At 37.7% G+C, this 26,465-nt stretch overlaps 1 protein-coding gene across 1 annotated transcript in view; it reads right to left on the reverse strand.

Annotated features, from left to right (window-relative positions):
* The window catches only part of Ctnnd2 (catenin delta 2), an 869,206-nt gene extending 844,435 nt beyond the window's left edge, over positions 1-24,771 (reverse strand). The window contains exon 1 of the mRNA XM_048814198.1: positions 24,585-24,771. Within this exon, the coding sequence (XP_048670155.1) occupies positions 24,585-24,621 (37 nt within the window). The 5' untranslated portion in view covers positions 24,622-24,771. The remainder of the gene's footprint in view (positions 1-24,584) is intronic.
* Positions 24,772-26,465: the final 1,694 nt, after the last annotated feature.

Below are 26,465 nucleotides of genomic sequence, written 5' to 3' on the forward strand. Positions count from 1 at the left end.
TTCAGAAGCAATCAGAGACATACTATGATTTAATTGATAATTCCTACATACTGCCTGTAAAACAAACATATCCATTCCTAAATAGTTATTCAATAGTGACTTACATCTGTCCAAAATGATCATGTAATCACAAAACCAATGAAATAACAAGAAATGTATAGTATTTGAGGGAGAGCATATTTAAGCATGGATATTAAAAAGTCAATCAACATCAATATACTACATGAAGGTATGAGACTTGGTGCTGAAAGGGGAAAACAGTCGTACTGAAACATGATCATCTTTTCCAAACCAAACAAAGCAGCATACAAATGGCTACACTATAGCGCACCTGCACTTACCGCAGTTAATGTATGTACAGAGAAGCATCCTGGGAGGGCTGGGGTTACTTATTATCAGCCCCTAGGCATTTATCTTTCAAGGTGAATTGGGTCACAAAGAGATTTTATTGACCATCTGTGAGTTTAACACTTTATCCTAACATTAAAATCAATACACACTGGGGCTGGGGTTGTGGCTCAGTGGTAGAATGCTCGCCTTGCACGTGTGAGGCACTGGGTTCAATCCTCAACACCACATAAATATAAATAAACAAAATAAAGAAATAAAGGTATTGTGTCCATCTACAGCTAATTTTTTTTAAATCCATACACACATATTGCATATGAGTCACCTCTCCATTCTAAACAAATTAAGAAATGTCATAAGAATCTTTAAAATACAGCATCAGCTTGTTGCTGATAGTACTGAATTATTAGCTTGGACTAGTAACCAAAGTAGCCATCCTACAACTTCTTGTTTTATCAGAACCTGCCCCCAAACTGAAAAGGGTCATGATTAATGGCTATTCCTGTGCCACCTGCCCAATGCAGGTGAAGTGTAAGAGCCACTGAGAGCAGCCTTCATTCCATCCAACTGGACCAGCAGGTGGCCTGCCCCAGCTGGTATCAAGGAAAAAGTGAAGTAGTTCTCCCTCCTCTGCAGATTTCTTTTTCTGTAGTTTCAATTACCTTTAGTCTGCAGAAGTGTGAAATATGAAGTGGTAAATTCCAGAAATAAACAATTTATAAGTTTTAATTTGCATAGTTTTCTGGGTGGTATTATAAAATCTCACACCATCCTGCTCTACTTCACGCAGGATGTGAATCATTTCTTCATCCATTGTATCCATGCCACACACACTATCAATCCAATAGTTGCTTAGTAGCCATCTCAGTTATTAGACATATAGAGCCCATGCTATCTGCAGTTTCATGCATGTTCTAGGTGTCTCGGAACGTATCTCCTGCAGACAATGTGGGGGGGGGCTACTTTAAAGGAAATAGAGAGGTAGCCCAGAAAAGAAGATCTAAAATTTCTGTAGGAGAGGTGGAGGGAAAAGAAAAACAGCAACCTCCCAACATGGATGTTCAGACCCTGCTGCTCAGTGATGACAGAATATGTGCACTTTCACAGACTTGTTTTCAAGGGGAAAAAAGCAGAAAATTTTAGAATTCATTAACCAGAACTTGAAGCCCTATATTTCTCCTATTAAGTTAAAACAGCAAATTTTAACAATTAAAATAATATTGTTCTTATCCCCTTTGTGAGAAAACATTTCATAATTTCTACACCACACAAAAATACAGCAGAAGTATCAAATGTCAATGAGCTGATAAAATGTAATAATGTTTAACTTGGAATATTAGCACCACAATTGGTGAGCCAGACAGCCTTACTACAGCAAGGTAAATCCCACCATTGATTCTCAAAGGAAAATATAACAAAAACAATTTTTTTAAGTTAGATACAAAAGAATGCACATGTAGCAGTGATTCATTTGATTCTTTCAACCATTACCAAAAAAAAAAAAAATGTAATTATCTAATCTCAAATTGGTTTGCACAGATAGAAAACAAATAAGATTTTTGGCCTCATAGAGTATTCATGGCTGATTCCTTCACTTAGGTAGATAACTTAAAAGTAATCTGCCCGTGGAACTGCAAAGACTTTATTTCAAATTGTTTAATCATTCTGGTAGAAACCTGAGTTCTCCAAGTTTCACATTCCTGAGTCAGAGTAGCTATTAGCCTATTGTTATCTTCAGTTCTTTAACTTCAAAATTACCTCCCTTACCTCAGAGCCTTGATTTCTGCTTCCTAACCCCCTAATTCACTATTGGATTTGTGCAATACACTGTTTCTTAAGACTGTCACTCTACTCATGCATAACTCAATTGAAAATCTTCATACTCTGGGAAAGAAAAAGTGATGTCCAAAACACTTCAGCCCTGGGATCAGTGACCAAGGTGGACTGGATCCCCCTCCAAGTTATATGCTGAAGGTCTAACTCAGGACAGGCAGGGCCTCTGGGAGGAAACAAGATGTGGATGAGGTCAAGAAGGTGGTTTTCACATCATGGTGCTCTCATAAGGAGAAGAGACACCAGAATGCACTGTCTCTTTCCTTGTTCTTCACAAATTCCAGAACTATAGGAATAAATGTTGACTATGAGCCACTCAGTCTATGTGACTTTGCTATAGAAGCCCAACGGACAGTGATCTTGAATAGAGTTCTGATTTTACTAGAAAGATTCAAAAGCACATGGAGATACAACCCATGCTCACTGGCAAGAAAGCCTTCGAGTTCCCCAAGAACTAAAGTTGGTTCATAGTCAAGTTTATGCAGCCTTACTAAGGAATTAAACAGACAAAATGTAAAGTCAGTGTAGAAACTCTTCATTTCCAAACGTACACACCATGACTGAACAATATTACTGAATGGCTTCAATTTATACATTACTCAACCTAGTACTATTTATATAAATTAGTAGAAGACACAATCCATTCCCTCTCCCTAATCCCTTGACAGAATAGATGGACTATGTTGTGCTATGATTTTAGATACACATAAAATTTATTGTATATATCATTTTTAAGAAGGCGACTTTGGTTACACATGCATTTTGTAGGAAAGAATTTCTAAAAATCCACAAGCTTAACATTCATTCACAGAGTTGAAATCAGTAAAATCATATTCACACAAACTGTATGTGTGTGTGTGTGTATGTATGTGTACATATACAGGTACACACATACCTATAATGTAAAAGCATACAAACAATCAAACAAAACATTGCATAGAGAGTGAAACTGAAACAGCCCAGTGACCCTATTGGCATAAAAGGTTATCTTACAAACATCACATATTGGGCTGGGGTTGTAGCTCAGTGGTAGAGCACTTGCTTCGCATGCATGAGGTCCTGAGTTTGGTCCCCAGCACCACATTAAAAATAAAAACAAATAAAAGTGAAAATATTGTGTCCATCTACAACTAAAAAAATATTTTTAAAAACATCACATATTGAGGAACACTTAACCATGCTATGAATGGAAACCAGTGCTCAAAGCTTTGCGTTACACTTGTGTTTTAATTGGCACTGAATTACAAACATTTTCTGAAGCTCACTGTGGTGGCTCAGTGCGAGCCTTCAGACATTGTCGTGGGGTCTGTCTGAGGTTTGGATGACGGTCAGCAGCAGCACTGGCCTCTAGACCCCAGTAACTCCCACCACCCAATCAGGCCAAGCAGAAAGTGTCTCCTGACAGGGAGGTGAAGGAGGCATCTCGTGGTGCCAAGCTGACAATCCCTGCTCTAGGCTGGGGTAATGACGTCCTGAAACTCTTTAGTAAGTTGCTTCACTGCCTCCTCATTTAACTTCTCAACTTCTCTGCCAGTTGTGCATATAATCCCCTATATTGAATTCCCTCTGTTGTAAATACTGAAGTAGTTGATGACTGATACAACAATTTTCAACTATTAAAACAAATAGTTGCTCTTAGGAACTGTACTATTCATATTTGTGATAGCTGGTTTCCATCTGCTTTCTTCAATTTTCCTCCACTGACCTTGTTTTCTAATTCCCTAAGATGAACACTTAGCTCACTAGTTACCAGTTGTTGTTCTAATACATACATTCATTACTATAATTTCTTTTAGGCACTACACTAGCTACATTCTTCAAGTTCTGCTATTTACTGTTTAATGGTAATTTAGTTATAAACAGTTTTTAAAACTCATTTTAACATCCCCTACTTTTTAAATTTTTATTTGTTGTTTGTTTTGGTACTGGGGATGGAACCTAGAGACTCTTAACCACTGAGCCACATCTCCAGCTCTTTTTATATTTTCTTTAGAGACAGGGTCTCCCTGAGTTGCTTAGATCCTTGCTAAGTTGCTGAGGCTGGCTTTGAACTCACAATCCTTCTGCTACAGCCTCTGGAGCCATTGAGATTACAGTTGTGTGCCACCACACCTGACTCCCAACTTAACTTTTAAAAGTTAACTTCTTTTGAATTGTCAGTACAAATCAAGCATATAATAGACCATATTTTAATTTTTTAAAGAAGCATTTTTGAAAGATAGAGAAATCATTTTTAAACTTTCAGTAACAACAATATTAAAATGTGACTGGAGATGACCCCCAAGGCTTAAGTTCTCTATGGTTGGGAAGCATTCACATTACTGCTCACTTGATGGCTAGAAAGTAAGGGACTGGAAAAAACATCTCACTTTCAATAATGATCATTGTTATTGTCCTCATCATCGTCATCATCATCAGCTTCTACAGTATCCCTGTCTTTATACCAAGACATGACGATCATCAAATTCTGAAAAACTAAAGGACTGCTACTTCATTTCACTGGCAAGACATGCTCTAGTGCAAGTGGAATAAAAACCAATTTTTAACTATAAAAATCAAATTTTATAAATCTCTCTATATGTATTTAATCAATAAATAAAATTATTTAAGAACTAAAGAGCAGCACGCAAAATCCCGAGACTTTCCCTATGGCAGAATTAAGTGAATGAATCTTGCATATGATAAAAGAAATGCAGAAGACAATTATCTGCTATTCAAGCTTGATCCTTTTAAAAATTCAGTATAGAACACCTTAACAATTTCATACTCACATGCAGACACACACACATGAACAAATTTCAGAAGCAATCAGAGACATACTAAAAATCTGATTATATCCTCTGTGAACTGTTTTTTTTTTCCATTTTATACTTGAAAAACTACAGCACTTTGTATTAACTAACATGGTATAACAAATTTATATATAGTATATAAAAAACCTCTTATAACAAATATTACACATTTTTTCTTAGTTCTGGTCCCATAAGAATTTCTGCTCTCTCCTCTTGGCTCTCTCTCCTCAACAGTATATGTTACTGTCTGTAAGAGTTTGCCAGTTTGTCTTTGGGATGAGCTCCCTAGAGAAAAGGTCAGGCAAGTAGGGCAAGATTCAGAGGTGTCCAAGAAACAAATGGCATTTGTACCTGAGTTTACATCATATCCTGAGGACAGATCAATGCTTAGAGAACACAGGAGAAGCAAATGCTCAGCAGTGCTCTGAACCCAGATCCCAAACTGAGTACAATTGCATCAAAAACCTCCTCTAAGGTTTGTATGGTGGCGAAAGTGACAAGTTATTTATAGAATCCTTAGCTGAAGTTTGCAGCTGAAGATTCATTGACCTTGAAATTTGGTGTCTACATCTTTTCAGATTTTTATTTCATAAGAGCCCTTGCTTTTTCACGCATGTGATCAATCAGTCACCCAATGTGGAGACGTGCTCTTCCCTAGCCAAAAATCTGCCTACCCCATATTTCTTCAAACACCAACATAAAAAAGCAGCCAAACACAGAAAGAAGCACGTGCAGGTGGGAGCAGCATCGTTAGCAAGGTGCAGAGGAGAGCGGGGGCCTCCTGGGAGTTTCATCGCTAGCCTGGATGTCTCAAATTAATAACATTTTTCATTTCTGTCTCTGCAATTACACTGGAAGCTTTTTCCAGGGCTCTTCAAGGCCTCCTCGCTCTTTGATTGCCTCTGCCAGCTCCAGCCACCCCCCATGGCACAGCTGCCTGCTGAGCAGCCCTTGGTTGCCATGGAGATGGTGCCCGCACAGAAGAGAGAGGGTGAGGCCCATGCCAAGTGGAGCAGCGGAACAGGACTGCAGCACCACCACTCCTGAGGCCCTTGGGAGGGATGTCGGCTGGGGATCAGGGGGAGCAGCAGTGACACGGCAGCGTTTAAAATTGGCAAGTCTCCAAACATGAATCACTGTTACTACCAGAATGAAACAAAACTCAGGCCTTCAACCTTATTTAAAAGAAAAAAAAATATTATACTTGCACACATATATGTGCATGCATGTGCATATGTACACACACATACACACAGATGAAGGTTTGCTGTCTTAATGTCTGAGAACTGCATTTCTTGAAAAACAGCAAGGTGGCTTTGGAGCATGCTTTTGAGCACATGACCATAATATTGATTTCCAATTATGATTCACATACTATTTTGTACCATTGATGAGGCTTTGACATTCATTGTTTCTTAGTTTTATACAAAAATCTGAGTTTCTATCCTAGGTACAAGGATTCAGAAATAAGGTTTCTTTTATGAACAAAACCTATAGGCTCATGAGGAGTAACTCCTAAAGTTAAGGAATATCTAAGTCATCCAATTCTCAAAGATTTCACATTTTCCTTTTTTTATTTTTTGATGATTCATTTAGGGCTCTTTACCAGTATCCCAGTTACCTTCATCCTTGAGGACATCGTGAGTATCCCTCTCTCTTTAAAGTTGGGGACAGCTATGTACCTCACTCTAATGATATAAGACCAAATGATACTGACTCAATTTCCCACTTTTTTCTTGACCTCAGTGGTCATGGAAGACTTTGCCAAGGTGGAGGATCCATTGGCCTGTGCCCCAAAGAAATTATGATTGCCCAAGGGTCCATCTTGACAGTCCATGCTGAAAAAACTACTAACCTTTACAAATTTCAGTTGCTAAAACTGGGGATTATTTATCAAGGCAGCATAACTTCGCTCATCCCAACACACAACCTCCTCATTCAGCTATACGATATTTTAATTAAGACATTATGTCCTTTACATCTGGAGCCTAGAAAATTATGACAGATATTCTACCACCTTAGCACATGATTACCCTAACAGGCAATATATGAAATATTCCATAGTAAGTGAAAAGCAAATTTCTGCAGAAGTTTTCTCTGGGCTTAGGTTAACACTGGAAGGCTCAATAGGAAAGTGGCATTTAAGTTAGTGATGTTCAAAAATTGGCAAACAAGGAAGAAGGCCTTCTATCACCAGTAAGAAGTGTAGGCGATGACATGCAATAAAAGGTTCAATCGTTACTATTGGCATTATCAGTACTAGTAGAATTAAAGAGAAAGAATAACAAGTCACTTTGTGCCCAAGAGACTACATGAATATGTCTAATTTGAACTTGTATTTCAGGAAAAATCAACAAATGATTTTTTATATACATGTGCCCATGCACTATTCAGGATATACTTATACTGAAAAAGTTATATTGTTTGTTTATAAAATTAAAATCTGTTGCTAAAAATTTGTTTATCCAAACTCCATTAGGCATCCTTTATTTTCATTTGCTAAATCTAGCAACCTTAACCATGTGGGATTGCATGGGTTATGCAAAAGGGCTGGTGGGGGGCCATTAAAAGCTTATGTTCAAATGTCAGTAATATGATTCATAAAACAAAGACAAATTACATGTTTTGACTTTGTAAATGTTAGGAGGAAAACATTTTCACTCATTAAAATAAATTTCAAAACAAATGATGGAAATGCCCTTTGCTTCTGTGAAAGTCATACTTTGAAGAAATACTTAAGAAATCTTAGAACTTTTGAGTTATATTTTATGATTTCAAGTGATCATCAACAAGAAATTCATGAAATAGTGGTAAAAATATTTTATGCTGATTTACTCTTTAATAACAGATCAATTTAAATAATAATTATAAAACATTGGGACACAGTCGACACATACCAAAATATAATAAAAAGTATTATTATTGACATCTTTAAAAACTTTGAAAACGCATTTAAAAACTTCTAGTGTCAAAAGTTACACTCAAAAAACAAATACCCTTTATCTTTTAGCAAACAATTTACCTTCTACCGAAAACCTTACTTTAGTATATTGCCTTTGTTACAATTCATGCAATGGTGTTAATACATTATTATTAACTGAAGTCCACACTACACTTAATTCTGAGTTACTTAATTTTTCCCTAATGTCCCTTTACTGTCCCAAAACTCCATTTAGGGCACCACAGTACATTCAGCCATTTGTCTGCTTCTCAGATCTTCATCATTTTTGATGACATTAACGGTTTTGAGCAATACTAGTTGGATATTATGAAGAATGTCTTCCACATGATTAGGCTAAGGTTTAATTTGGGAAGAAACCCAAAAGTGAAGAGCCATTTTCAACACATCATCTCCAGAGTATAAACATACATACACATACACACACACATACACACATATCTGTGATTGACACTTTTTTATTTATAGATTTTTTAATTAGTGCCTTGTGGATATACAGGTGAGATTCACTGTAGTATATTCATATTGGTACATAGAAAAAGTAAGTAACAATTTTTGTTAACTGCTTACTCATATTCTGGGACATGAAATTATATTTTAATGCACCCAACTTAGTACTGTAGTTCCTTGGTACACATAGGAGATTGGTTCCAGAGCTCTTCATGGTATAGGGATGCTCAAGTCCCAAATCCCTTATATAAAATTTTGCAGTATTTGCATGTAAACTATGCAATCTTCTCCTATATTTAATCACCTCTAGATTATTCTAATATCTAATACAATCTAAATGCTATGTAAGTAGCTGTTATATGGTATTATTTAGGAAACAATGACAATAAAAAATTCTTCCTGTTCAGTTCAGATACAGTTTTTTCTTTTCATATTTTCCATTTGAATTGGTTGAATCTTAGGATGCAGAACTCACAGAGTGGCAACTATACTGCCAATGGATTCAATTTGAAGTAAACATCTAAACCAGACTCATTCTACAAATGAATAGTACCTGATATGAACTCCTGCTTCATTTAGAATGAACATAAAACATCTTAAAATGCGAAATAAAAATAAAAACTTGGAAAACAGTCTCATCAAAATATTAGAATATTACATTGGTCCATTAATTAAATCTTCCATAGCTTAAAGGCCAAAGCTACAACTCACAGCTGGGCTATAAAACCCAGGAAAGGCAGAATGGTTGTCGAAGATAAGAATAGTTGCCTAAGGCAGGGGGACTGCCTGCTTCCCACTCCCTAGGGCCAAACACACCAGCCCAGGGTTCTTTAAGTTGCTCAGGGATTTAAGTTAATTCTTTCCAGCTATGCCAACCTTAATCCAATCAATGGTTTCCCCCATGACCAAAGAATTGGCACATCTCCCTTAGTATTTAAAAGCACAAGAGAATTCTCAAGTCTTTTATTTGTTAAGCCACTAAACAGAGAATTTCAGGGGGTGTGGGGAAGGCACACACAGTATTTTTAAATTACTAATTCCTCAGTTAAGGAAAATGAAAATCATTAGATTGAAATTGTCATTCTGTAGATCAGAGATGGTAGCATGTCAGGACTTCACATGGTCCTTCATAATATTTTCAACAGCAACATGGTGAAGTGAGCCTGGGTGTATATTTTTCAAATTGGAAGAATGACAAATAGAAGTCTTTTCAAGGCATGCAAAACACTTGTTGAACAAGTGAGGGAGGGTCTTCTTTCCAGTTCTTTGTAAAACTCAAAACACAAAAGCTAAAATAATTAAACAGCATGAAAAATGTCAATAGTGCCACCAGAGATGGTGAGGAGGGCCAGGATGCCACCTTCCATCATACCCCGAGGTGGCCATCCTTTAGCACAAGCACCAATGGCACATACTCCCAGACCCCAAACTCCTCTCTAAGACCATGCTTCAAGAACTGATTGATTCAAAAGCTACGATGTACAAATAAGCAGTCAGTAAAGTGTTCCAAGAAAGAAACAGTTTAAATTATTGAGTGGACAGCCACAGTTGAAATACCAAAGGGAACCACCTTAAAACACACTTATGAGATAAGAGGGATGTCCCCGATCTAATGACATGTTTAATAACTTCATTCATTTTCAATGTGCAGGTTTTATATTTCAAATAAAATTCACTAAAGGCATAGTTAATTTAAATAAAACAGAGAATTCTGTAACAGTGGAGTCCAAACAAGAGAAATTAAATTTATAAAAGCAAATACCTCATATTATATTAACTTTGAGTTACAGACATTTTCTCTATGAGATGAAATAAAATAAACATAAAATTACTAAATTTCACTCTTGAAGTCACATAATTGGGTTCTGACATTTAATTATGCTGTAGTTACAAAAACAAACAAACAAAAAACCTGTATATCCCAAAACATTGACACTTAGTTTTATAAAAGATATCCCAATGTTTTTAACATATATCCGTCAAGGCTTATCTAAAAATTTGGATATCATTTGGATAATTCTATAGTTTTTAAAAAATAATTTACTTTCCTTTCAATTGTCAATATTCCAAATCATACATACGTACTCACACCTAGAAATTAAAACTAGTTTTGATAATTATATATGCTAATTACTTGAAATTATGCCATTTTTCATCTACGTTTTCTCTTAAGTCTTGAAAAAATAGCCTGAAAATTCTCATCTAAATCAATATTTCCATGTTTCATAGTCCACTACTTTTCTTTGAGATGATGGTTATCGAACCATGAAAATATAAACTTGGCACAGTTCTGTTCTTTGATCCTAAAAGTATATTTAATATCATCCAGCAGCAAAATACCAGCAAATTTGTATTCCATTTACCTGAGATAATCTGTCTTTGAGAAACAGCTACTGTATGTGAGGATGGCAGGAAATGCATGGCAGCTAACTTACTGGGCAAAAGCACTCTGTTAGATCTGCAATGTGGAAATTCAGGCAGCTCTGGCTAACTAATCATCATATTGATCTCTCATATCCATTGGATGATAGATTATCTGTCTTCTACCTTGTCTTTCCATTCCAACATATATCTCTGACAGCGTTCAATGATGATCATATATTAAAAATGTATCCTCCATCAGGCATCTTCCTCCAAGCCAGGCATGCATATTCATGACCAAGAGTTCCTTCCTATTTGCACTATCTCAGTACAGAATCCACTTAAGTCATTTTAATGACCAGCCCTCAAGGAGGTTGCATTTCAAGGTAGAACACATGAAAACAACCTTGCAAACCAACTGATAACAACACGACTTTTAGTCCACAGACATGTTATGAAAGAGCTACAACCTCATTTTTCAGGAGAGAAACAACTGTTTTAGCAGGATGATCAGGAGAGCCAAAAAGGCAGTCAAGGAAGTGTCAGCTTAATAAATCAAGGAGATAGAAAAGTGAGATGACATCAAACAGGAAGGGTTTGGACCTTTTTCTGATGGTCACTGCTAGGGTCATAAGTAAAGGCAAGATGTAAGTGGATTGGAAGAAAACTTCTGGCAGCTGAGCAAATGGTGAGCTGTGTGCAGAGTAAAGGCAGGTGCCCATCAAGAGCCTGCAAAAGTAATTCTGGCGAAACATGAGGCAAGTGGATCAGCACCTTCAGAGTGAAGATAATCAGAAGTAGGTATCAGCCAAGATGAAAAACAGCCATGCAATTTTGAAAAATATGTGCAAAAAATAACTTAGAGACCATAATAGAATAAAGACAAACGTGTACTTAGGTGTTCTATACAGCACATTGTTCTGCATCACCTTCTGTATTTAATCAATCAAACCAAAACATTTATAGTGAACTGAAGAATGATTCAAAATAGTTCAAAGAATGACCCACATTACTCACTGGAAATTCTCATTCACTGAAGAATAATTAAATAGTGAACTCTAAATCCACCATAGAGATTTGCTTTTCTTACAATTGGAGAATCTTGTCGGTTTTGTCCTGTGATCTCTGTTATGGACTACAAGTACCACACCCCCCCCAAAAAACAAATTCACATGAGAAGCCCTAACTTTTGGTATGGTGACATTTGCAGATGGACCTTTTGATAAGTAATTATGGCGAGATGGATCTTGAAAGTTAGGCCATGATGGGATGAGTGGCCTTATAAGAAGGAGGACAGATAGAAATCTTTGAAAGGCCATGTGAGAATAATCTAGAAGGCAGCCATCTGCAAGCCAAGAAGACAGCCCTAAACAGGAACATAATCCGCCAACAATTTGACTTTAGAAAGTCCAGATTCCAGAACCATGGAACACAAATGTGTTGGTTAAGCCATCCCTTCTATGGCATCTTGTTACAGCAGCCTGAGCTGAGTGTCTTACACTGCTCTGATTTAGTGAAGCCCTCCCACAGCCAGGTTGTACTATCACAACACAGGTATCTTTGACATGTTTTGCCTAATTTCTGTGATATGGGGATAACCTACAGATAGGTTATCAAAATGTTCTACAATCTTCTGGAAATCCTTGAAGAGCTTCACAAATTTTTCTGACATCATGATTTTCTCTATAACATCACACATGTACATTGTAACACCTGCAATGTTTATTGTATCTATATACTTTGAAATTAGAATGCATGCAAAGCTTTACTTCTCGATAGGATGATGGTCAAGTTTTCCAAATGCCAACAGCAAAGTGTGGCATGGCACATATCTACCCCAAGATGACCTGCCTACTCCTAGTGTCCTCCTCAATGCCTCATAATGGATATAGAAGATTTCCTACCTCTTGCCAAATGACCAGCAGCTTCTATCTTCAAAGATATGTCAACAGTAAATATATAAGTAATGGTGCTCTATTTCTGTGAAAACTACTCAGAAGGAAAACTATTCAGAAGGAAAAAATAAAATCTCTCCCACAGCATGTAATCAACTATTTAGCATAAATCATGAGTATAGGTCTTGATCACCAATAAACTACAGAAAATCATCAAAGTTTTCCCTCATTATCCATAGAGCAATTTACTTTAAACACAAAGAAGGAAAGGTAATGGTCAACAAACATAACTGTTCAAACCTAAAGGACACAGAGAAACTGTGGAAACAGATTTCAGCACTAGACTATTTTCTTTGGGCCAGAGCTAAAAAAACAAATAGAGCCACCCAATCCGGGACCACCCATCTCAATTAGCTACAATGATAAATAACTGCAAGAAACTGCATGCTGCTTACAATCAGATGGATAGTCCCTCAGGGTATTCTGAGATTCACTGAACGCAACAATAATTTATTGGTCCAAAAACTGGTTATGTTGCTTTTAAAATTCTTATCCTTACATTCAAGAGATAAAATATGAGCAAGCACATGTAAAAGCTAATATGCTATAAAACTCAAAGAAATAACTTTGCTTCCAGTTCCTCCCACATCCTGTTCAACTCAAGACAGTCCTTCTTGGGCTCAGTCACCTGTGTACCCACTTCCTGCTTCACACCACCTACCATTCTGCAGGAACAACTGAGTAGTTACAAAATACACAGTGTCTCAAGCCCTGAGTAAGCCACATAAACTCACCTCATTATATCAGGTGTGAATGTGGATGGATGTTCAGGACTGAAAAGTCTGGAGTCTGGGTGGCAGTCCACACAAGTCAAGAGGAGTGGCACACAGGGAAAGGAAGGATTTCAGAGAGGCCATGGAAGATACAGCTGAAGAGCCACCTGCATTTAAAATCTGAGTTTGAATAGGAGAGAAGTAGCTCTGATTCAAATAGAAGAATAAAATAAACTAAGTGGGTAGTTGATCTGGCTCTGAAGAAACACAGTCAGAGTGTGCTGCATGCTACTCTGTATAACTTCTTACCTCCTCAGAACTTATGTTTTGACCAGTTTGCGGGAGGAAGAGTGAACCAATGAATTATCGAAAAGCTTATCATAAAAATATATGTTACCCAAACTGACCCTCCCCACTACTTGAATTTCCTATACTTTTTAGCAGGGTATTACCAAGCTCCAAGCCCCAGTTCAGAACTCACCAGAACACACTGTCTTGTGTGTCCACAAAAGAAGTGTTCAGAGGAAGAAGGGATGTCACCTGAGTGTCAATTTCCCCCGCTAGTTTATTGTCCCTTTCCTATTAAACTGTTTCTTTCTTGGGTCCATAAGGGAAACCTAAGCACACCCCCCAAGAATTCCCCAAATTGTTCAAGCAGGAAGAAGGACATTGCTGTAAAAGTACCCCAGAGGTTGCTCTCGACTGCAGACAGACTTCATTCTTTGATGATCAATTGATCAATTTGATCAATTGCTATAAACATAAAACCATGATTAGCATCGTTTCTCAGATACTTGAAATCTTGCTACTTAGTAAGTTACATCCTCAACGGAGAATTTTAACTCCTTTTCGGTACATCCTTCAAAGGTCGGAGAACAGGGAACGATTAGATTTTTGTAATTTACACATGATTTTTTCCTATTGGTAGGCTATCATTGGAGCGATAAGAATTCTCAGCAATTTTGTCAAATTATTTAAGGAAATGTGTTCAAAAAATGGAAGCCAACTATGCTTCACACTTCTAAAACTGTTCTGATAAAGTCTCATAGGTGCCAGACTCAGCAGCCCACCAGAAGAGAAAATAATATTCTGAAGACAGCTCTACAGACTTCACTCTTGATGAACAAAGGGGCTTCAAGCTACCCCCTTCTTTAAAGTAGCAAATATCTATGCCAGAAGAAAAAGTTACAGGAAAATTTCTTGTGTCAATTTGTGATAACTTGTAAGTTTTGAAGTGGTTTAAAGAAATGACAAGAAGTACTTCCACTGTTGGGTAAAGGAGACAGGTGGGTTCCTTTGGAAAAGACCAACAGGAAGGAATGTCACAATGTCTTACAACCATCAGGAAACTGGACACTTTGTAACCATATTGGTAATGGAGTTCACAGATTCACTTTATAGGCAAGAAAATCTTTTGACTCCAACTCATACAAAAGGGGAAAAAAACTATTTTTGAAGAACATCAAAAGCTCCAGTGAATATATTTTATACTTAAGTGTTTATTATGACTGCTTCCCATGGCATTTTCACATGAATTATCTTACAGCATTCACAAAATCCCTGTGAGTGTTGATCTCAATGAGCAAATGACAAAAGAGGCATAGGTGCAAAGTTTGCAAGAAAAATCAAATGTCAAGGACAACTGAGATTTCAGAGCCTAGATTCCTAACTTGGTGCCTTCTAGAGGGCTCCAGGGCCCAGCACCCAAAATGAACCCAAAGCAAACAAATTGTGTTCATCAGATTTTTGTTACTGTGACCAAAATATGTGACAAGAACGTCTCTGAGAAGGAAGTTGGTTTGGGCTCATGGTCCATGGTGGGCTGAATCTACTGCCCTGGGCCCAAGGTGAGCATGCACAAGAAGAGCATGCTAGAGGAGTGCTGCTTCATTCCTGGAGGCCAGAAAACACAGAGAGAGGAAGGGCCACAGGAAAGGTGAACCTTTCCAGGGCATGCTCCCAGGGAGCCACCTCTTCCAGCCACACCCCACCTGCCTCATGTTACAACCCAGTCCGTCCATCCAAAGTAGGATGGACTAATTAGGTCACAACTCTATCCAGGGACATATCACATCTAAACCGTAACACAAGCAAACCTTGGTTTGTGATTCATTTTGACAATAAAACAATAGTGTACCTACACCCCAAAATGGTCAATTCACCATTTACTGTATTAATTACTATGCTCAGATTCCAGGCCCAATGATAAAAGATTATCAATATGGGGAAAGACTCAGGGGAAGCATAGTCCTATATGATACAAAAGAAAGGGACATGTCTCTGGGAACAGGGCAAAATATTGAAAATAATGTATTTATGTGACTAATAAACAGGGTCCTAACTTACTCTTCCCAACACACTAAAATGTAAGCCACAGGGCACCATGGAGAACACACAGAGAGTGTCTGTACCACATGGGAAACATTCACCTATAAGCTCAGACTGCCACAAGCCCCTGGCATTTTCACACAGAGGTCCCCTGAATCTGTATGGATGTCTAATTATACTTCATGTGAGAAAAGCAGAGGTAGATCCTGGAGGAATGATCTGACATGTTTTCACAGTCGCTAGTAATGTTTAAGTTCTTGTAACCAAGACACCAAGTACTCTGCTAAGTATTTTAAGTACACAGTCTTAATTTACAGTCACAACCTGAACACCCAATAATTATTATTTCCCCTGTATCAACAATGACATTCAGTAGTAACCTACTCACTTGCTAAAAACATGGTACAGGAAGCAGGAGACTGACTCTTAAGCTGTCCCCCTACTATCTGTTCCACTGTCATATTTACTACTAAGACACAAAATCAGTGAGCAAAATAATGTTACCTTAAAGAAAAATCCTTCCAGGAAAAGTGCATGAATTTAAGCTTGAACCTTAAACTATGCTCCCTCCACGAAAAAAATAAATAAATAAATAAAATGAAATATATACAGTTAAGACATGACAAAGAATGAAGGAATTACTCTAGACAAACAACATAAATCAAAAGAAGGATCTAGATTAACTCAGAAAAATGCATTAGATATGAAAAGACAATTCTCAGAGAATTAAAAGTGGACAACAAACTTGTGAAATATTTAAGTTAGCACAGGTTAAATAGCAAATGAAATCACAGGAAAACCTGATTTTTCTCTGGGTACCTGGAAAGTTTGGGCTTTTCTGCTTTCCTCATTATAATATCCAATGTTGTAAAAATCATGAGAAATTGGCATACTCCTGCCTTGCTGAGAGATACAGATTACATAACCTTTCTCCAGGATGCCTAGAAAACAGCTATCAACAATGGTGACAACATACAGTCCTAGGGTACTTCTGAAGCAAATAAACCCACAGAAGAATTTAGCTATCAGAAATGTAATCCAAGCATCAAATATACTGCCAAAAAAAATGAAAACACCATCAATCTTCAAAATTAGAGAGTTATTTATGTAAAAAATGTTACATAAAGGCATGGGAAACAGACACTAAAAATGAATACTAATTATATGAGCGAAGCTGTCTTACATGTTAAAAGTTAACAAAATGAAATATGAGCAAGCTTATTTCAAAGTTAAAAATGTATATGTGTTACCAAATCTGCCACAGGTAGGGCTATCCTTGTGGCTTGAAATCAGGTGTAAACTTTATTTTTGTCACATATATTTCCAAATATTTACTGCACATGATTTATTTTTTTTAAAATTAATGTCATTTGATAAGCAGAAAAAACATTTTACTAACTTGCTGTAAATTTCTCAAGGAGACATAAAATTGCTAAATCTACTCAATACATCTCAAATTTAAAATAGAAATAACAAAAGTATGACTGATTAGAGTAAGTGCAATATGCAGCTCATGAAGAATAAACCTTATTAACTTAAGTCATATATTCTGCTAAATAAAGAAACATATCAGAGGAAATATGACTTTAAAAATATAAAAGCATGTTTTGCATAGTTACATAATATATAATAAACCATATGTAGTAGTAAAGTAGTATATAAAGCAACACTAAAAACCATGCCATACACGCTGTGTTCTTGAATTTGTGTGGGTATGTGATTGGCTAGGTTGGCTGGGTATCATATCAGCATAGGCTTTTTTTTTTTTTTTAGGGGTAGGGGGGTTGCTTTGATGAATATTCCCAATGTTTCTATTCTTTCAAAATGTAATTCATACCTACATGATATTTCTTTAGCTAGAAGTGGCATCATATATTGATGTACCTACTATGAATTTTATGGCATTACTCTTTTCAAACCAACTCAAGTCTCACAAACAACCTGGTCCATTTATTACCAGTGAAGCCTTTCTGCACAACCTGCCATGTCCTCTGTGAAAGTGATATGATTTGTTCTGCCCCTGAGCCATTTTTGCTTTTCTCCCTTATGCCTCATCCTCACCCAGTATCCCCATGACTCCAAGAACCATGATCTCCACCAGTGAGAACTGTATTAAAAATGGAGTCTGGATTGTGGCTCTTATATTTGGATAACTTAGTTTGCTGACAAGGAAATTGCTTTTCCTGGAAATTAAATTATTCTGTATTGCTGAAGGTAATGAATGCTATGTTACTCTAATATTTGAAAGTCCAAATAAAATATTTGATGGAGAAGAATAAAATATATTTTAAGAAGTGGGCATTTTTAGGTTGAGTAGTCATGCTCAGAGTCAAATAAAGCATCATATCTATTTGGAAATACATTTTTTTTTCTTTTTTCTTAACTGTGTCTGTGATTGCTCCTATTAATACTGAAACATTAAACACCAGTCAAATTCTAATTATCTACACTGAGGTAGAATATGCTATGGATAATAGCTAGCCTGGGTAATCATTTATAAATGGTCTAAGAAGTCAGATTTTGACACTGTCCTTTTTATGCTCAATGCTCACCACTTACAAGGCAATTCAATGATTGGCAGTTAAAAACTAACTTGGGGAGGAGGGAAAAACACTAAGGATAAATTATTTTAAAGTTAGCTATACATAAATCAATTGAATTTCATGGATCATCCTTGCTATAAATCAGTCAGGGCATTAGACGCTCTCCTGACAATTCCTGATATAGTGTCAAAATATCATGAAATATTTAAAGAGCTCAAGTACTAAGTGAAGTCATATGGAAGCTACTTTATCCGGAATTCTATCAACCGGAATTCTTTATAAACCCTGTCAATGGGGAACACTTCTTCCCTACTTCTGTTATTTCCTTCCAGGTAAAGGGAACTTAATTAATGAAACACTTCTGGCCTTTCTCCAACCCATTACTTTCTCTGCCTCTGAAGAATAAAGCAGCAGCTTGCCTTGCTTCTCCATTCTTCCTCTGGAGATCTCCTTGCCTGCAGAGAGAAAGGCTGGCCTCTACCAGCTCAGAGGCAGCTCTGTCCCTGTGGGGAAGGAGGAGGGGAAGAAGGCTAAGAACCTGGGATGTCATTCAGCAGCCACACCAAGTTATGTGTAATGAATGGTAGCCATTCTGCTATCTTTTTTACTTCTAATAACTCAATTTTCTCAGAACCTGGGGCAGGGGTTGGTTGGAGGGTTGATATTTATCTGATTCCTTGAAGATATCAACAATTTATATTTCTGCACGTTTTATAATTTTTAAAGTAAATACATACATTTCTGTGATTTATGTTGTTTAAATGAGAAGAGATATTACAATAAGTATTGCAAGATTACAAAGAGGGGAGGCTGGGGTTGTAGCTCAGTGGTAGAGCACTTGCCTAGCATGTGTGAGGCACTGGGTTCGATTCTCAGCAGCACATAAAAATAAATAAAATAAAGGTCTATCAACAAATAAAAAAACATTTTTAAAAAGATTATAAAGAAGCTCCTAAAACAAAAGGATGAGTTATATGTAACATGGACAAAATATATTTTAAAATTAATACATACCTTTTAAATCAAATTTCCAATGACAGTTGTGATAATCACATCTAATAGACAACAACAACAACAAAAAAATGACTAATGAAAAACTTCCAGCCCTCGCTTATAGGGAGTAAATGCATTTACTAATTTCAATAATAAAATTAATTGTTCTTCATTATCTAATGCTAAAATCTAACCAACCCTTTCAGTAACCACCATATTCATGTCATTCAAAACTTGTAGAATTTTTGATGCTTATATGTATTTAATCAAATATAATTGGCTCACCTGCTTACTTTTATAAAAAAAAAAAACTTTATTATTATAACATGTGTTTTACTCTGGTACAACTGGCAGTTCCCACAACAAAACATAAATTTGAATATAAATAACCACATTTATTGTCAAAATGTTTTTCTTACTGAAGATAAATTAGTCACCTGTTACACAGGTCATATTCTATAACAAATTCTAAGATATATCAAAGTGTGATTAAACCAAAAATTATGTTGCTAAAAATCTATGCTTATATCCAATTCCTCTAGGCTTGAGAAGGACAGAGGAGTAGGACATCTTTAACCTGGAGGAACCTGACACCTTTGTGTCTTCACTGCAGATTCAGAGGGTAAAGGACAAATAAAAACTGATCATTCATTTTTTTAAGAGTACCAATGTGAGAACTTGCTTTATTTTTTCCAAGGACTTGATTTTAACGGGGGGGGGGGGGGGTTCTTCTTTCTTTGCACTAATGTTTTTTTTCTGCACAAGTTTTCTTTTTACCCTGTTTCAATGATATTATGTTGGGATCTATATTCTGTGATTCTAAACTGAGCAGATGTTTAACATTTGACCTCACAGAGTGACGCTTATTAAACTATCTATAATAGTCATTGTACAACAATAATCTTTGTAGAAAATTTGATCTTAATCAGATGAATAATAGAACACTAACAAAAAAATATTATTAAAGTTTTGCAATCTTTTTTTAAAATAATGGTTCTGGGAGATATAATTTACTTCTCGTCTAGCCTAACTATTATGTATTTCAATATGTAAAGGAATCATATATATTAGAGTAGAAAATGTGGTGTTTTATATGCAAGTCTAGATAGTAAAACAATGTTAAAACAAACTAAGGAGACAACCTTCTTAACAACACAGATATGAAACAGTTATCTGTCCTAATATGTAGACATATGTCTTATGTTTACTTAAATGTTTATCATTTAGAAGAACTTATTCATGAACACTTGCTTTGTCTTCATACCAATATTTTGAGATATTCTCTTACTGAGCCCATTTACAACTGAAAAACTGAATTAATAACTGGGAATCACATAAATGGTCAGGAAAACACAGTTAAAGAGAAAGAGCTGGGATCACTCAAAGTCAGTGTTTACTCCCCATCTTCTTACACACTGGAAGCAGAATCCCAAAGAGTATTGCACTACTAAAACTTATTTTTCCAATATTTGTCATTTCTGATCAGAAATATACTTTTAAAGAAAAAGCAGGGCTGTGTCCCAAAACCTATGTGCATGTTTATATTTATATGAAATACTGAAATATATTAGAATATGTAATATATGGGAACATGATATAAGTATCATTTTGCAGATAGCTTCAAGGCACATGGATGAATATGGAAAGCTTCTAGGGAGCATTGTTTCACTTATTTAGTCATTATTTCCAATTTGTCAAAAACTAATTGATACAAAGTATAACTTCAATATCCTAATATAGTTAAGATGTTTCCTACAAATCAATTAACCATGATATAAGGCTTGAAATTACACTGAGCTGTTATGTGATCAAAAGATAAACAACTGGAGGTGTCGTAACTACACATTTTTTTATGAGTCTCAATATTTAATGGACTAAAATCACAGTATGATAAAATATTTCTGTGAGTTTCCTGTGTTGGAGGTACTGTTTGTGAATATAATTGGATTCATTAAACGCAACCAGGCAGTTTATTAATCAGTAGGTTGGATTGGCAGACAATGTGAAAGAAACTATTTATCTATGACATGTTTAATATTTTATAGTACTATAAAAAGCTGTTGTTTTGGCATATAATCTGATAAACTTGAAGTGAGCAACAGGTATCATGAACTGTCCCCATTCAATTAACTTTCCACACGACCACATAAGCTATTGCAAAGCCATCAAAGGACTGCATCCCTGGGAACACCTCTGGAATATGGCTGATGAAAACCATCTGAGAAGCAAATGGAAGAATTTGACTTGAAAGTACATTTCTTAACTCATAAACAAGACAGCAGAGACTCACTGTACCACACCTTCAATCAAAATACTGGACTTTAAAATACGGGCAGTCTACGGTTGGTTTTTGTTCATTACCTGTATTATGGCACCTGAGTTTATGTATTCATAACTATGTGGGAATCTTTAAAACTAAGACTCTGTTAGGAATAGTGATACTAGCATCACTGATCCTCTCTCAAGAAGTGAAAATAATGTGTATACAGAGAAACAATCAAAAAGGGATGTTTCCAACACCTGTGGATAATTAGGAGAGGAAAAGAAACAACTTTTGAAGTTCAAAATGTTCCAGTTTCCATTGGCTTGTTACAACTGGATATTTTGATGCAGACATAATATATCATCTACCTTATAAACAAATTACATAAATTATTTCAAATGTAAATTTAATGCTTTCTTACAGAAGGATAACTGGACAAAATTTCTCTGCTAAACTCTTCAATAATTCCATGTAAATTCATGCCACATAAGAGAGAACTTTGATACAGCACATCAGAAAATAACAAATTCTATAACGTTTTCAGTAAGGGCACTATATATTTAATCATATGCCAAAAGTACAAATATAATGTTTAGTATATAAAAATGAATCAAGTAACTTCACTTTTAATTTTAGAGTCCATTATGAAAGTAATGTCATATTTAGAAATTATTTGACAAAACTATGAATGGCACTTTCCAAGTAATATCATTTGAATTCATTTTTTTTTCTCCCTGATAAACCATTTCACTGGGAGAAAAAAAAATTGGCTTCTCTTTATTGTGAAAGATGTGAACTGGATAGAGATACTGTAATTTGACAGTGCTTGACTTTTATTACAAACAATGAAAACATTAGTGACATCTATGATGACTGGGTTATACAACTACACAACATACACCAAATTAAATAACTCCTTCCATAAGACTGTGACAATTTCATTAGAGCAACAACCTCCTGTACTTATTACAATTGCCATTCAATCAGGTACTATCATTTTCAACCCACAATATAACAAAAACATCATATAGACAATACATGGAGTTTTCCTCAAGCCCATCAGCAGCTCTCCGGATGCACACACAGGCACAGAGTAATACTGACTAGTCCTTTAAGGATCATCTTTTAAAACTGTAACACTAGACTCAAAAGAAAAAGGAAGGAGAAATGCATATCCACCTCATCTAATGCTTCTTTTGAAAGAAATTTGATATTAAAAAAAGAAGAGGGCATAATAGTGTGTCCAAGTGCTCTTGTAAAGTTCTCTGGATGTTAATAATGTCAAACTAAAGCATATTAGTAAAACTAATCACAGTGTTCAGTTAACATGAGCCATGGAGACCCTGCTAGTTCTTCTGCCTCACAGACTTGTTATTAGTATAATTACAGGCCTCCCAAATTTCGACATCTAACTCCAAACACAATCATCTTCATTCAAGCCCTGAAACCTTATAACCCACAAAATGTTAAGGATACCACTTAACATTTTTCCCAGCAACATTAACAATGGATCATGCGTGTGGCAGAGAGATGCTCTGGAAAGAAGTCTCCGGGTTTAAAACATCCAGTCTATGTGTGAGAATACTCGCCCCTATTTGTCACACTTCTAATGAAGCAAACCTCTCCAAATCATGCACAGGTTCATCTCTGCAATTTGATATGTGTCATATCAAACACTTCTCCATGGGCTTTTAGAAGCAGTGGGGCTCTGAAGCCATTTCATTATGTAGGTGAATACCCACCAGCAGCGATCAACTCAACTGTCATCTGAAGAAGGATGCACAATGAGATAACTCCTGGGTAGTTTCAGCACCTCCCCATTTTCATGGAAGTCATTTCAGAAAATTCCCAGCCTCTTAAATACTGGCCACACAGTTCCTAAAAGTAAAAGTCTATGCCTGTCAGGTCTGATATTATGCTTATAACAAATCTCTGATCTAAGCCAGCACATTTGCTTGAGAACACTAGGCATACATGTTCATGACACCTTTCAGAGCTAAAGCACATCCGATCAGCTCAAACACCTTGAAAAGAACAACTGCCCCTCTTATTCTCATCTTCCACGCCCTTCATTACCCCGCATTTACTACAAAACACAACTTTGGGCATTTTAGAAGTAACTGTTCTTTGTGGAACCACACTCACGCACACCCCCCAAATCCAGAAGTCTGTTATCTTACTACCCAAACCAAGGAGGCTACAGCACCTTTCTAGTGACTTAATTCTGAGCACAGTGGCTCAAGCCTGCTGAGTAGCAATCGATGAACACATTACACACCAGAAGAAGAAGAAGGTCGGGGATAAAGAGAAGCAGCTTTGCTTTCAGCCATTAATTACGAATCACCCAAATATCGCATCACATATCTCCCAAGCCCATGCACAGTTTTCCAAACCTGTGTTTCAGGCGGCGCTTTCCAGAGCCTCGCTATCTATTGTCAGGACGCAGAAGCCCCCGAAACCTGTGAATGGAACTGAAAATGCGTCCTCGGAAACCGCTAAATATAGACCAAAGGGTCCTTGGGTCTGGCAAGCAGCCGTAGACTGAAGAAATGGCCATGGACGCATATGACTAAGTCTTTCCATTTTGTTCTAGCCAAACATCGTAATGACATTGAACATAAGGGCAAAAGACTGGAGGGAAGTCCTCCCCACCCCCACCCCGTCTTCTCCCATATATTAGGGACGTCATGAACGCAATGGGTATGTTCTTGAGGGTGGCTGGTAGCAGTATTGTCGGTGTTGCCCTATATACGCCTCCTCCGGGGGAGATGGGTGGCGGGGAGGGGGAGCACGCAGAGATGCCACTTGGTAACCGCTCCAAGAAAGGCACTAACCCTGGACCCCATTCCAGGGAGAGCGGTTTTCCAAGAGGGGGGACCCTGAGCAATCTCGATCCTCCCCGGGGCAGGCAGGACCACGCAGCAGCCGCCGCCACCGCCAGCCGGCCGGGAGCCGAGGACCAACCCCCACCGGCGGCGAGAAGGAGGAGGGCGACGCCGAGGAGGAGGATGCGCCTGGCCCCAGCAGCCCAGCAAAATCAACTCACCCAACGGCGCGGCGCCCGACTGCTTCCTCGCGAACATGCACCCGCCGCCAGCTACAGCTCCTCAGTCCGGGAAAAGGCGTGTGTGCCGCCGCCCGGCTTCAGGGCAAGGTCCTGACCTTGCCCAACTGCAGCATCTTCCGCTTTTGTTGTCTGAGCGCGGCCGCNGCGGCAGCCTCAGCCTCCACCTATGCCTTGGCGGCCGGCTCCGGCGCCCGGCTAGTGAGGAAGCGTCCGCCCCACCACCGAAACCTGCTTTGGGTGCCGAGCATGCCCAGTGCCGCCGCGAAAGCGAGGCGCTTCGCCACGCGCATTCCACTTCTGGTTTTCGGGGCAGCAGCAGCAGCAGCAGAGACGGGAGGAGGCCGCGGGTTGGGAGAGGGCCGGGCATACTTGGGAATTGCACACCCTGGACCAGAGATGGGAGGATGCTGGGGAGCCAAGTGAAAGCTGGAAGGGATGAGGGAAGGATGGAACCCCGGGATGGAACGGTTCTCAAAGGGTCGGGTCCTTCATTCACGTGCAAGCTACTGACAGTGGATTCTGGAGGGGCAGATATCAGTCTGCAAAAGGCTGAGGGTGGAGGGGGCGTCTAGAACAGCTTGTGAGTTGTGGGAGGGGGACCAGGATCGCTATTCATGCTGGTGGACTGAGGTGGATGCTCTTGTAGATCCTGTGGTTCTAGAGCAAAGAAGACGTGACATCGGTGAGATGTCTTTTTCACAGTACCCGCCCGCCCCATCTTACCATCACCTCCAGTGTTCTGATTACATGATTTTCACGGGTGGAGAGACTTTCTTTTTCTGCAATAAAGACACTTGTCTGGTCTGAAATTGATTACAGGTGATGAGTTCTCCTCCTCTCTTCTTGTGTCATCTTTTTTAGTCGTTTTCTTCTGCATTTTTGCCACCTTCCTCCCTCCTCTTCTTCCCCTTTTTCAAACTAAAATGGAAAAGCTCAACTCTTCCTTCCCCCAGTCTTCCTATACAGGTTGCATTACATTCTTCATTTTTTTAGATGGGTTTTACAAATCTCCTCATGGTCATACAGATTAACCCCTGTGAGATTTCTCAGTGTGTCTCTTGCTGTGAAATTTAGCAAGTAGAGTCACCCTATTGAAAATCTTGCTGGCAAACAAGACCCTTGTCATATGCCAAGGAAGTCCTCAGGGCCTTAACCTGTGACCTTCTGTTTCAGGAGTCATGTGGAGAGCCTCCCTACCGCATTTTCAAGACATGACTACAGCAGACCACAGGTTGCACAGGAGCCAGGACAAATACTGCCACCCTGCCATGGCTCAGCATCCCTGATACTGCAGATGGCAGACTGTGTGGAGTTGTGATCTTCTCCACTCCATCCCTCCCCAGAGCTGGTTCTGAAACACTGATAAGCATGACAAAATACTGGAAATCATAATAAGAGGGATTTGGGGCTTATGAATCTCAATGTGCTTCTATTTTGTATTAGAAAAGATTATCCAACAAAGTTAAATAATTTGAATATATAATCAGTGCTAATCTCTAACATACTTGGGAGTAAGTCAGAATATAAGTTGAAGTAAGAGTGAAGTTAAAAATGTTTTAAACAGGTTAAATAGGTAAACATAAATGAATGGAGCAGCAGATTATTGAAGGACTACTGACAACACCACAAATACATTCTTATTACCTGTGTCTTGGGGATGCATATGCTTAAGTTGGCTTGTCTCACCTACAAAAATAGTTCTCCAGTGTGGCTCTAAGCTATAAAGCTGGTCTGATATTAAAATAGTCTGATTCCTGTGAGGGAAGACATGCAAGGTCACATGTTTACCTCTATTATATATACATATATATATATATATATATATATATATATATATTTTTTTTTTTTTTTTTTTTTTTT

Source organism: Marmota marmota, unplaced genomic scaffold (assembly GCF_001458135.2).
Source record: "Marmota marmota marmota unplaced genomic scaffold, marMar, whole genome shotgun sequence".
Lineage (NCBI taxonomy): Eukaryota > Metazoa > Chordata > Mammalia > Rodentia > Sciuridae > Marmota > Marmota marmota.